The sequence below is a fragment of the Coturnix japonica genome, chromosome 7 (genome assembly GCF_001577835.2).
Source record: "Coturnix japonica isolate 7356 chromosome 7, Coturnix japonica 2.1, whole genome shotgun sequence".
In the NCBI taxonomy this organism is placed as follows: Eukaryota; Metazoa; Chordata; class Aves; order Galliformes; family Phasianidae; genus Coturnix; species Coturnix japonica.
In genome coordinates, this window is record NC_029522.1 from 10,386,840 (window position 1) to 10,401,006 (window position 14,167).

The window sequence follows — 14,167 nt, forward strand, 5'->3', positions numbered from 1 at the left end:
TAGGTGACTCCTCACAGGATGGCAAATCGGGCTCAGGAGAAAAGATCAAGAAACGTGTGAAAACTCCTTACTCACTGAAGCGATGGCGTCCTTCGACATGGGTCATCTCCACTGAGCCGCTGCACTGCGAGGTCAACAATAACAGCGGTGACCGGGCAGTGCACTCCAAATCCAGCACTGCCGTTTACCTTGCAGAAGGAGGCACTGCCACCACAATGGTATCTAAGGACGCAGGAGTGAACTGCCTGTGAAATACTTTAAAAGCCGACAAATGACCTTTCTGTTGGTTTTGTTTTGTTTTGTTTTTTCATTATTTGAAACAAACATACAGAAGACATTTTAAAAAACTGCTTTCTCCTCCTGTCAGCAACCCCTATCAAGGACTCGCTTTAAATAGATTTCAGCTATGCAGAAAATTTTTAGCTTATGCTTCCATATTTTTTTATTTTGATTTATTTTTTTGAACGTTTTTGCACTTTTATTTAGTATCGCTGAAGTTAAGTCTGTCTGTTTTGACCACGGAATATATATATGTGTATCAAAAATGTGGTCTCAAAATATTTTTTTAAAAAAAAAACAAAAAAAGGTATTGCTGATAATCAGTTTGGACCAGTTTCTTAAGGTCACTAAGATCACAAGCAGACTATAAGACAGGTTTGACTGCGGTGGTGTCTTGTAACCATGTTTTGATTTCTGTGCACAAGCTAGTCTGTATATTTCTATGTTACAAAGTGTATTCTCTTTTGCCCCTCCATTTTTCTTGTGTCATGTTGAAATGTGCAATAGTCTATAGTTCACAGTATGCTTTATTGAGAAGTGTTTCTAAAAATGCCACGTTCCTGTTTTTGTCTTTGTTATGTTTTCCCTGACAGTTGAGCAGTCAGTCAGTTGTGACAATTAACTTTGCACACCATAGCCAGCTCAAAGCTGCTGCCTGTATCACATCGTGCTCTGAGGTGACAACGTATGAACTTTCCCCAGTTTGAAAGGGCTTTTAAAAAGGAACAAAAATTGAGTTCAGTACCCTTCCTTTGACCCTTCTCAACTGAAGTGAGTTTCCTTAATGGTGGTAGATGCCAGCCCGTCAAGTTCTGAGTAACCAGTTGTTGAACAAATGTAAGGAAACAATGTCAGCCATTTTTGTACTTTATTTTGTGTGCAGTTCTACCCTTTGTATTTATGTAAAACCTTGCTTAGATCACTAATAGTGTACATTGAAAAATGCAACTCAAACAGAAATCTAAGTAACAGTCATACTTAAGAGCTCTAGTGAAGGTAGGTTGCGAACATATTTTGTTAACAAAGAGGAAAAGATATTAATCTTATTTGGCACAAATCTGTCCTGACAGTCTGAGTAGAATCAGCCTGATGACCTGCGCAGGGTGGGTGCATCCTGACTGGTTGCTGTTGCTGAGCTGAAACTCTCCTTCCCCTCAGGTTTTCAAAGCTCTTCATTCATCTCGGTAAAATCAACTGCATGCTTTTAAAATTCATGGGTATGAGTGTTTGGGGGGGAAGGCTGGCTTTTTTCTGGTTAAATACTTCTTTCAGTTTGTATGTAACACTCCACACATTGATTTTAGTTTCAGTGAATGTGAATCTAATATGTGTTGAGATTATTTTTCTCATCATCTTATATACATCTTACTTTATCGTAGAGTAATCATTTTTACTGTCTACTGGAAGAAAACTAATTTCCTTACTGGTCAGGCCTTCCTTTCACTTGAGAATTATCCATCCACCTGAGACTCTGATGGAAAACACTTCAGTAAAAACTGTTTAAATTAAATATATATATTTGTGTGTGTGTAACACATGTCAGTCTTTGGTAATGAGGTCAATTTTACCTTGGGAAACTGGTAATGTTCAAAAAATAAAATACAATAAATACTATGCAGCCATCCTGCCAAACTCCTATGGTAGGCTACTGGCAGCAGACACTTGCCTCTCCCAACCTGTCTTCTTCTGGCAGTCAGAACCAGATGCTCTCTGCTTTCAAGCTTGTTTGTTTCCTTGCTATTGTGGGTTTTTTTCCCCATGAGGTAAAGTTGCCAACTCTGTTTTATACATCTGACATAACTAGTATAATATATACTTTGACACATCTGATTCTTGCTATTTCTCAAACCCTTGCTTGTGCTTTATGAATTTATTCTTTAATGTTTACTAAATGTTTCTTACATTTTTGTAGGTATCTCCAAGAGATGACTCTAAATCCAAATTTTTCATTCAGTGTAGTTGTAGAAGTACAGGTTATGAGGTATAGTTTGGGCTCCCTGTGCTGTTTAAGCACCAGCTTAAATAATAACTCTGAGGTGCAGTTCTATTATCCTGATGTATAAATACATAGTTATACTTTCCCTCATCAGAAAATACGGCCTTTCACTGGTTTTACTTTTAATGCACTCCCCAGCTTCCCATCTGCTACGATCTTGCATCCCAGATGTTGAAAACTTGCCAGTTGCTCAGCTGGGTTTCAAGACCTCAATCAGAATTTTTGGCATTCTGTTCATAGTGTTGGCCACGTTTTTCATCTCTTTTGGACTTCTTCAAGTCTGCATTTGATGTACAGTATGTTGTCTTGTGATGATTGGTCTGTCGTGCTTAATGAAGCCTCTTCACTCATTTTCCAATGACTTTCTGGTTTGCCTTACATGTATAATCCATCAGCATTTCAGAATGTGGGCTGAAAAGCTATTTAGGACACTTATCTAACTTGACAGACTCTGGGGAAAGAAAAGTTATTTACTCCGACTAGTTCTTTCTGCTAAAACAGATTTGCTGTGATATTCCAGCCTTTCTTTTCAGATCAGTCCTTTGTAAGGAACCCAACTTCTGTTATGCTTGATGCAATGAAAATAATTTTGATACCAGATGAAGATTCTTGTGCAGTTTTTGTTGAACATTTTTAAAGCATGCATGAAAATATCATTTCCTTTATCTTTTTTTGTCACTTCCTGGAGAACCTTTTGGGGATGCATTTTAATTAGTAAAAGGTATTGGATTTGTAACCTACCATGGATAAATATAATGTGTAGCATGACAAAAATGTGTACTTTATCACAAAATATCCTGTAGATTGCATAGGGAAAAGGTATTTATTTGTAAAGGTCAGTCAAAACAGACTCTTAAGTGCACAACAAAATACTGTGATTCTGCACAGCTAGATGAGATCAGATTGTTTGTTTTTAGTGCTTATTTTATTAATGCCCTATTTTATTTTATTTTTTTACTCACAGTGCATAATCCAGTCTCCACAGAATACTTTCTCTGTAAATTAAATGATACTGAATTTCATCTCATGTCCTGGAGAATCATCCTTAACCAAATAGAATACACATAAGAGAGAATTCTACAGATCAGACACGTGGATAAGTGGTAAATGTACTGCGATCAAGGGACAGAAATAGTTCTGTTTGTTTGTTTGTTTTAGGGTAATGATGAAAGTTGATAATATTTTATCAACATCTTGTTGTATATTGCAGACAAGTTAAAAGTAGAACAAAGTGAAAAAAAAAGAATGATAGTGTAAATACCTATGAGTTGTGCCACTGTCAAATAGGCAACAGTAGAATATTTGTAAGGTAATTTATAATGTATAATTCAAGTAAAATATTACAGCAAACATTTGTGATGTTTGTATATATAACCAAAATCCAAAAGCTTATTGTTTTTTTTAAAAAATGACATGCTAGTAGAAATTAAATGAGTTAGTTAGGTTAACGCAATGTCTCTTTCTGTTTCCTATGTTTCCTCACCAACATTACATGGTTTTTAGAATGTGAATTCTAACCATTTGAACAGACATGCAAGTATTGTCAACTGTAGGCTCTACTAAATTGGAAATTTGCAAGTAAGGTTATCTGAAATATTACCCTGACTTTGCTTATGAAGCTTGATAGTTTCATGTGCTGAAGTTATCATGTCCTTCTTGTAACTCTGAGATGCACTTAACTTACACAGCTGAAAGATAAAGAAATTCCTAATTTAAAAGAAGACCAGTTAATATCATCATCTTTAGAATGTTCTCTGAAACAAAGAATATTTTTTCTATATTGTGCTTTCTTACCACAATTCATGCCAGTCTTGTTTCCATTTAGAAAACAATCTCATTTCCATAGGCAGTCAAGATAGACTATTTTTTTTCAGTACAGGGTACAAAAGGCAATGCAAGATGGATGCTGTCAGGTTTCTGGAAAAAGCAAACAAAAAGCCTTATAAATCTGCTTATAAAGTGTGTATTTTCCCATCTGTCAACTTTCTTAAAAATAATTCATTAATTCTGCTTGCCTCAGAAATGAAAATAAGGATGTTCTGTATTTGTATGGAGTGGATTACTGGGCAAAATTTAGCAGTAATGAATTGCTATGTAGAAAACGATCGTATACAATGTATGAGTATATGCCATAATTTCAGTGTTCAATCACCCTATACGTTGCTTTTATGATACCCCTGAAGAATTCGTAGGTGTTTAAAACAGCAACAGAAGTCCACTAATATAATATTACTGAGTCAATGTTCAGGTGATATTTTTCTTTCATTAAAAATATATTCAAAAGATCATAGCCATTCTAACACTGAAACACAATAATGGAAAGTTACGGCCTAATTAAGGATATTTTTTTTTAAATTCACATTGCAGTTAATATGGGGAAAATTGCATCATACTGTAGTTTTTACTTACATGAAAATGATGAAGTTCTCAATGCTGAAAATGAGGGTTTTCTTAAGTCATAAAAATAATAATTATCTAGTATGGTAGTATGTGCATGACCTAATGTATATGAAATTTGGAGCAGCTTACTAAAGAAGATTGAAGTAGGTTTGATTAGTCTATGAAAGTTGGGTTATAGAGTGGATGACTTTGTATTTTGCATAAATTGCATTATTTGAACTTTTCTCTCTGGTCTCCCACTATGCATTTTGCCAGGTCAGTATATTTAACCTCACTTTTGTTTTTTTTAATGTACTCTCTTAATTTTTGTTCAAATTTATTCCTTTCTTCAAAGAAAAATCTATTGCAGTGGAGCCAAATATATATATTTTTATGTAAACTCTGTATGTATTGGGATGCATATGTATGTCATGCAGAAATTTCAGGATTAAGTTCTGCGAGTTACAGCATCAGATGGTAGCACTGGTAGCAAGTATAGCATTCTTTTTTAGATACAATTCTTAAATCATCTTTATAATAAAATTGGGCTCAGCCTGTGACATAACCCAGAAGTGTGCGATCCCCCATGACGTACTTGTCACTTTGTCACTGATTTAAGGTTCCTCCTTTCAAGTTGGAAAACAAAAAACAAAAACAATACGAAAACCCTCAACATTTTTAATCCATTATAATTTTTACAAGGCTTTTTTTATGCAGTAGCTGCTGAGGTTAAGTGTGTAGTAACCCTTTGAATATGGGGGCAAGGTTTAAGCCATTTAATCCAATTGCATTTTAGGCTTCTGGGTTGTCATAGAAAAACTCAAGCTGTAGACATACAACTGTTTTATTTTTCTTATTTATTCTTTTCCCCTAATTATGTTCAGTTTAGATGTGAAATAGTAAGAAATCAGATTTCTCATTTTGAGGTTTATTTTGTGCTGACTGAAACTGGTCTTGGAACTTCCTCATCTGCAGAAGAGATTGAGGCGCTCTGAATCAAAATGGGAGTCCAGTTAGGCACAAACTTAACTGGGGAAGTCAACGTATCACAAACATGGATGTCTCAAACAAGCTGGTGCTTGAGCCAGGTGCTGTTGAAATCAAAGAGGTGTCTGCCATTAGTTAGGAGCAAAGAAGAGCTGGCGCTGGTATTCTGAGGGCTGCTAGCTGGTGACTTGGTTCAGGCCTCCACACTGGGTCAGTACCAGCTCAGCTTGGTTATTGTTGAGAAATGGGACTATACCAGAGGGAGGGGCGTTGCGAGGTTTCCAGATAAATCCTCATTCACACCAAAGTCCTTTGATGTTCATCCGGGCTTAATGCAGGTCTGATTTAGTGGCTGTTTACAGCATGTATGGAAATATGGAATTACTTTTTATGAGCAATTCTATTTATTTCACTGTAGTTTAATTACATATGTGCATAACATCAAGAGCTCATTGGAGTTATGCTAATATATAGTGTAGTAGTCAGATTGCTTTAAAAGCCCTACTAACTGTGTGAAGTTGCAGTTCATTGGGTTGGTTAACTACAGTGCGCATGTCACCCCCCACTGTCACAGCAAGGAAGGATTTCTTCAAAGCTCTGCTTCTGCAGATAGATTACATCTGTCAGGACCACAGATCTTGCCTGGTAACTATTTTAAAGCAAAAATAACTGCCTTTATAATTTACTGGTTTGTAGATATCCCCAAAGTTAATTTTTGTAACTCATTCACTACTTTTTAAAAGAGCAAAAAAGCGTGAGGTTTATATTTCTAGAGCACTTGATTCACTTTTTTTCTTTTGTGCTTCAGAACTGTATCATGAAGTATCACACTTCCATCTTGTTCATTCACATGGAAAGAAAATAATAGATGTTTCTGTAATCTTTAGGTCGAAGGAACACAAAGAAACAGGCAAGTCCATATTGTTGCTGACTTTCATTAGTCGCTTTTGAATTTCTTGATTTTTGTGACTCCTCTCTTTCACAGTGTTGAAATGTATTTAAAAAGGTTTGTCTGTAATGTTTCTTGTCTGCTTTTTGTCTCTAGAGGAAAGTGTGCTCTATTCACATTTATATAAGCTGGAATCATACTTTATAATCGCTGTTGATTATTTTTCCCCCAAATGCAGAGGAAAATGAACACAGCAAAAACCAATTTCTAGGGTTTGGTCTTCTGTAGAAGCTGAAATAAGGATATGTGAATCTGACACATTCCTTATGACAGACTATAGTAAGGAGAGCATTGATTTCTGAGCGAGCTTTTCTGGGGGAGAGGGGGAGAAACCCTAGAATATGGAGTCTCATCAGAACCCTTTTGTTAACGGGTATTTTTGTTTGTTTGTTTGTTTTTTCTCTCAAATGATTGAGTAAATATCATGTATGAATTTATAAATAATTGCTTTCAGTTATTTCTTTTGTATAAGCTGCCCAGTACCCTTGCTATGCTGTATAAGTTGTGTTTCATGGAACAGTGTGAGTATGAAATAAAAGCTAATTTTTGTTTTTTAATCATCTGTGGATGCCACTATGAAAGCTGACATTGTTAAAGCCACTACAGAGTTTTCTATGAATACTTGTAAGAATTGCTTTGTTATATATAAACCTAAATAAAGAGATTGTATTAATACAGAGACATTGGATAAGAACATTTAAAAGGCTATTCTTTAGGTCTAAAAGAAAAGGCTTGCTGTAAAATGGTGCATTATTCCATTTATTAAAGATCATATTAATGACAAAAAGCATAGTCTTTCATGGGTTTTTCATGGCTGTGGGTAATAAGACACACTTCCAAGAGTGAACATAGATCTGTTGCAGTTCTGTTCTGTTGGTGGAAGGATAAGGAACTTCTTCATTACTGAGAGCTGAACAAGACCTTGACATACCTCGGGCACATGACAGATGGTACTTTGCACTGTTATCAGATAACTGTGAAATAATCAAAGCTTGCCTTTGCTATGCTAACGCAGTGCCTCTGCTTGCTCTTTCACTTATTCTCACTGGTCAGCAGTTAAGATGCTTGCACTGGCAACTAAATAGCATTTGTGTACGTTTCAGAGTGCTTCAACAGGCATCTTGCACCTTACAGCCTTGGTGCTTGGTCACTTTAAGGTGAGACCTCACTGGCTTTAGCTCTTAATGTTACATGCAGGTCGGTGGGGCCCATCCTGCACCTCAGTTGCTTTGGTGTTTACATTTCTTGACTTAATTCTTGTCAAATTATTTTTCTGTACCCACAGCGATAATGATTTTTACAAGCAAATGAGACGGTGTTGCAAGTTTGACACTTCTTTGGCCAGAGGACTACCTCCAAAATGCAAATGAAAGAGGCAGCATGAATAGCTTTCTTACCATCATAAGGATGAAGCAGCGAACTGAGGCAAGTAGCACATGGGTTGAACACCTGCCTATACTGCAAATCAATACAGCATCACAAATGAATTCAGAAACCCCTGGCTATAGGGAGGGACCATTACAAGCTTCACCTCTCCTGGGAGCAGGAAGCAGCCTCAGCCTCCCACGGTGTTCCAGGCTGGATCTGCAGCTCCCTGGGGGGTTTCTGCATCAAAAGGATTAGGAGATTAGAACAGTTATTGACAAGGAGAAGGTCCCTCCTTGAAAGACAGCACTCTGCTTGCATGCAGTGGCTTGCTCTTGGCTCAAGGTAACTAAGCAATCCCAGATCACAGGAAAAGAGAGGCTAGCAAACCAGATTTTATTACCTACATTTAAAGCTTTAAGGACAGGCTCACAGAGCTCTTTTTTTATCCAGATGTCTCAGTGACAGCAATGGGAGCTTGAGCTGTCTTAAGTCCTCTCAGGTTGAGCTCCAAGAAATTGACACTTTCCCATCAGGCGGTAGTCAGGAAGAGTCATTGTAGGCCGGGGCCACCTGGAGCTCTCATATGCTGGGAAGAACACTCAGCTCGTTTCCTACTGCAGGGAAGCCCCTTCCCTGCTGCCTCGCCCTGGGTGGCAGCTCTCCTCCTGGCACAAGTGAGATGCTGGTGGCGGCACTACAGCAAGTCAGGGGGGATGCTGATCATCTGCAAAAACAGGAATTCTTTGTGCCTGTTTTACCTTTGCTAGTGCCCTGGAAGGATGGGCTGTTGCTCCTAAGGAAGGCTGGGAGCCTGAGTGTGGGGCAGCTGTGTGAAAAGCAGTAGATGTACCCCCCCCCCCCTTAAGCAATTATCACGCCTTGCAGACAGCGAGAGCAGCCAAGTCCTGCCCTAACCCAGCAGGTGTGGCTGAGTCTTACCCTCCGGGCATCTGAGAACCCTTGAGTCAGCTCTGCAATAACAACGTGTTGCTGGTGAATTTTACTGATACATTTTTTACTGGGTGTGTGAGCTATTCAGTGCTAAGAAATAGTCTCCTCAGAGATTTCCCTGCGGGACCTCGTGTGCACACTTGAGTCAGCTCTCTCCTGCAAAAATAACCACTTTCATTCAGCTTTTGCTTTGCTGCTGGGAAATGAAAGTAAAACAACAATAATTATATTCCCCTTTGTTCCAGAGCAGCGATGCAGCTGCTGAACATGCTTTGTGGAACACAGCCACATCAGTCTTTCACTTGTTTCCATTCGGGTTCCCCCTCCCCACTTACTTCTTGCTAATTCTGATGTTATGTAAATTCTCTGTGTGTAAGAGATTATAGACATCTGCTCTCTTGCATGATACAAAGCGCATTCTATTGGATAAGAAGGTTAATTTTACACAGATGGGAAAACTCCAGCATAACGAAATATTTGTATGTGTATAAAAATCACCTTTTCATGTTAGTCCAAAAGGTTGTCATTCTCCTTTAAATCAGCTGAAATGTTTTAATTTCTGGAATTCAAATGGTACTCTTAGGCCTTCTACTTTTGTGTCAGAGAATGTTCCTCTCTTCAGATTCCAGTATAACAGAGAAAGTCTGGGAGAGATGCACGAATGTGCTCCTAAGTGGCTGCCTCTGCGTTAATGTACCTGGTAGGCTCTGGGGCAGCCCTGTTTGTAGGGAGGGGGCCATGGAAGATGACTATGGAAAGCATGTCTCTATTTACTAGGCAGCATCTGAGTAAGCATCATTTCTAGATGGGGATCCCCGGAGCATGGGGCAAAATTCAAGGGTGCAAATAAGGAAAAAGTCTGGAAACAACAGATCTAGATGTATTTCAGTTCCTGACGAGAAGGATAGCATCTTCCTAAGGCAGCTCATCACAGCCCAAGCACATTTTTAGAATGAGCACACAAACCTTATATGGAGCTTGTGTGATTTGGCTGCGTGTTGGATGAGGGGCTACTAGCTGCACTGGGTCTTGGAGCTTTATCTAGCTTTGTTTTATACTCATCTTCTGAAATACCACGTTTTCTCTCTTGCTGTCCTTGAGGCAAAGTCAGACTGAATGCAAGGTGTGATGCATGAGGATGGGATAGTACAACAGAGACAAACTGATAGATGTGACCAGGCTAATTAAAAGCTCCCATACTCCTCAGGGCTGGATGAAAGGAGGCTTCAGAGCACTACTTGATCCTTGCTCTCTGGTATTTTCCTAATTCAGAGTCTCATCTCCCTACCCCATCATACACTCTGCTAAAGTAAATTAAACTAGTTTGACAGCAAGGTTACTATATGTATGTGGAAAGAGAAGTCATCTTATTTCATCTCTCCTCAGTGAGCCAGTAAGCCATGCTAGAATGCTTTTCACAACTTTTTGAGCTTTTATAAATGTTATAAAGCAAAACAAGTTTGTAGGCATGAATGAGAAGAACCTTTCTTTCTTCTAGGTTCTCTTAAGTGGATAGCATTTATAGATCTGTGCCCATTAATCACATATGCAGGATGTTTATCACTCTGTAATATGGTCACAGAACATCCATTACTGAAACGTTTCCATTTATCTAGTTAACTGATAATTTTGACAGCTGAGATAAATATTTTACTAACAGTAACACGGTTCCATTATACTCACAGTACAGAAATTGTATCTGTGGCTTCTGAGAGCAGTGTTCGATATTCTTAGGCCAAGAGTTTTCTTCTACAGTTCATATGCGTTATTCTGCCTATGGACTAGAAGTACCTCTCTATGCAAATGCACACTTTGTATTATAATACAAGCTTTGTGACTCTGTGGTATAAATAACGTTTTGGAACATACTTTTTGAAGAACTACCACCTAAAAGGAAGGAAATCTTTGTTGATGGAAGGCAGGAGTTATGTGCAACATGCTATCTTAATGTCACCAAGGGATTGACGCCTCACCATATCGCTTTCCTTAACGACTGTAACCTCATAACATGTGGCAAGAGTGTATTTTGCTTTGAGTTGCCTTTTACTTACTACATGAGGCTTGACTTATGTCCCAGTCCCCATCTGTTGTTTTTATTGTTTTAATCTTAATACCTTATTTTCAATCTGCCTGCCTTCCCAGATCCCCCACAAATATTCTGCAGTATTAAGTGGGATCTTAAAGGCTTTGTGAGCAGCAAATTCCATTATATTTGTCCTACCTTAAAATGTCTTTTTCCCCCATTGCTGTTGAACACTCAGACAAACAAAGCTAACCCACTCTGCAGGAGAGAGATGGGAAATGCAGCAAAATACCCTGGGGCATAATTTACTGTTTAGATTAGACTCCTGGAGTCTTTAATCTTTCAACCCTCAACATTACTTGCAACTACTGTAGCTATAGCAATTATAGGCAGAAGAGCGCTCCTTTATGTGTGCTGCTTTGCGTTTATTTAATTTCAAAATAAGACAAGAACACATTTGAAGCTACTTGGAGTGCATTCGTTTTCCATCAGTTTTGCTCATTACCGATATTTTTAACAGTACATTTTTCACATACATTATTATGAACAGTGAGTGATTCTACTTATCAACCTTTAGCCCTCAGGACATGAGGTTCCTTAAGTATTAGTTGCCTTTGTAGTGAGTATATTGGGACTGGGGCTTATGAAGTTAGTTATATCTCTCTGGCCCTTGTTTGACTGGTGAAAGGGCTGGTTTGGGAGATGATGGAAGAAGGCTCGCAGCCTTTGTGACAATCATTTTCATTTGTTTTTTATTTGCATCCCTGTTGGCACCATCCTGTTAGGTGTTAAAGACAGGGTAAGAGCCACTGATGGGACGAATGCACAGCCTGCAGGTGCTGCATGAAAGCTGTATGAAATGTGTGGAGCGGAGATGGCCTGGGCACCATCCAGCAGGTCAGAATGTGGGAAGCAGCGTGACAGCTGGAACAAACCCAGCTGTGGGGAGATGGGCACTGCCAGGAGGGGGGTGGTTTGGGTTCAAACCAGTGCAGGGGGCATTACTTTGAATTTTGTGTTGTTAAGAACAGTGTTTCTAAGCTACTCGCAAGTAATTCATAATACTGCTTTTGTTGTTTCTTTTATTTCCATAGGGTGTAGGAGTAAGATCCTGTTGCAACACATTCGTTAGTTTAGGCAAACGAATGCATGAAGCACACACAGTTTGATTAGGTCTGAGTACACGATTTTACATGTTGAACGTTCATCTAATGAACACAAAGCAATGCAGCTGCTGAGGAGCAGCATAAGTAAATGCTTTACGTTATACAGAACTGTGCATGGCAGTGCCTTGTTTGTAGTGTGACAAGACTACAGGAGGTGCTGTAATTGTCACCAATATTGTGACTTGGATCGAAAAAGTGCATCATACAAAAAAAAATATGTATCAATACCTTTCATTTTTGGCTTCTTTGAAACAGTGACAGGAATTAGAGTTTGTTATGCCTTAAAAATATCCTCATGGCATGTCACATCCAAACAACTCCATTATTTCTGGAGAGGATAAATAACTCAAGGAGTGAAAACCTGCTGAGCAGCTGCACTGGCAGTGGGTGATGTCACAGCAAGAAGAACAGCAAACAGGAGTACATTTTTTGCTATTGATTGAAAATTGCAACAGCAAAGCAAAGCATACATAGGTTAACCTGCTTCAGCTCCCCTGGGGTGCCCTGGGCTGCAGACAAAGCAGCAGCAGCAGCCAGGTCCTGGTTACTTCTGCAGGCACTCCAGCTGCTGTATTCCCACCTTGCAGGCATTTACCTGAGGAGCATTGTGAAGCTTGGATTCTCTTTGTCAGTATGTGCATGGAGTTGCTGGGGAAGTTAAGAGATTAGTTCACCTCTACTGCCTGCTCCCTGCCTCAGCTGCTCCTAGGGAGGCAAGCACTGCATCCTAGATGTTTCCCTAATTAAATGGCTACTTGGGATTATGATACTTAGGCACATTGTACTAGCAGCACTTGTGATGGCTACAAGAGGACTGTGAGCGGCCCTATATTTGCTGTTTATAAGGTGACTCAAGTCACTCGTGCTGTTAGAAGGGGTACAGCAGGGATGGTGCACTGCCAGGTTCTGGCCTCTCCCTGACAGCCACTTTTAAGGGTAGCCCAGGACAGTTCTCAACACTGAACACAGCTGTGAGACCAGCTTTGGCTGACCCATCTGCTATTGTGGAGTCTGCATCACCATTACATGGCCTGTGAGCAAGCACTGTGAGCTTTGAATGAAGTTTAATTACTCCAGTGCACAAGAGCTGACTAGCTTCATACCAGCCTTCTCCAGTAACACATCAGCCCTGTTTCCTTATGCAAGTCTGGTTTCCCATTGTAAAAACTGACTGCCTCTTCCAAAGCTTGAAGTAGACCTGTGCCCAAGCACTGTTACAAAGGGCCTGCGTGCACCAGCTTGCTTTTCAAGTGTCAGCTACGCCAATGGAGTTCTGCAAGGGCGGATGGGGCTACTCAGTGAAGGGGGGCTTCAATCAGAAACAGCATCAGAGAGAGGAGAAATAAACCACCTGCCCAAGGAAGAGCAGCACGTCATCTGTTGCCGTGCCTTTTGTATCATGGCAATGGTGCTCGACTGCAGCACGTGTCTCACAGAGCAGTACCGACAACAATTTGGCATTTGGTTCAGGACCGTCCTCCCGTGTCACCCAGGACCGGATGGATTCATTCCTTCGTGGCCTGCAGGAGCTGATGCCACTCGCCTCGCACGTGAGCAGCAGCCTGACACAAAGCTGCTTCTCGTCTCCGAAGGACACACCAGGCTCAGAGGATGCGCGCAGCCACCGCTACCTTTAAAATACCGAGTGGAAGACACAAAGAATCTGTCGAAGAGCAGTAAACACAGCGATTAAGGGGAAGGAGAGCCAAGTCTGCCTGGATATTACCCACACACCAGCGGCGCTCAGCCGGTGGCGAGGCGATTGGATGAGCCGTCTCTGAGCCCTCGCCCTCCCCATCGCCGCGCTGGCAGCCTCCCGCCGCCGTGCGGCCGCCCCGGGCCGAGCTCCCGCTGTCGGTCCCGCGCTCCGCACGCAGCGGCTTCTCCCGTCGCGGCCCGTTGGTGCCGCTCCGCCCGGTGCCGCCCGCAGCCGAATCCCGGCGGCACGTGCCGGTTTGACGCGGGGCCGCGTGTCGCTTTAAGCGCGGTCCCGTCCCGCTCCCCGCGCAGGCCCGGCCGCTCCGCACCGCGCATCGCGCCCCGCGTCCAATGGGCGGCCCGTAACTGCG

At 40.6% G+C, this 14,167-nt stretch overlaps 1 protein-coding gene and 1 long non-coding RNA gene across 3 annotated transcripts in view; one reads left to right on the forward strand and one right to left on the reverse strand.

Annotated features, from left to right (window-relative positions):
* BMPR2 (bone morphogenetic protein receptor type 2) overlaps positions 1 to 7,377 on the forward strand; it is a 100,294-nt gene extending 92,917 nt beyond the window's left edge. The window contains exon 14 of one of the 2 annotated variants that reach the window (XM_015868190.2): positions 1 to 112. Coding sequence is in view for 1 of the 2 variants with exons in the window: in XM_015868188.2 (XP_015723674.1) it covers positions 1 to 251 (251 nt within the window). In the remaining variant the exon portion in view is untranslated. The other variant, XM_015868188.2, reaches the window with a different exon arrangement.
* LOC107316548 overlaps positions 3,680 to 14,167 on the reverse strand; it is an 11,873-nt gene continuing 1,385 nt past the window's right edge. Inside the window, exon 2 of the long non-coding RNA XR_001556422.2 lies at positions 3,680 to 13,761. This is a non-coding gene — a long non-coding RNA (uncharacterized LOC107316548). The remainder of the gene's footprint in view (positions 13,762 to 14,167) is intronic.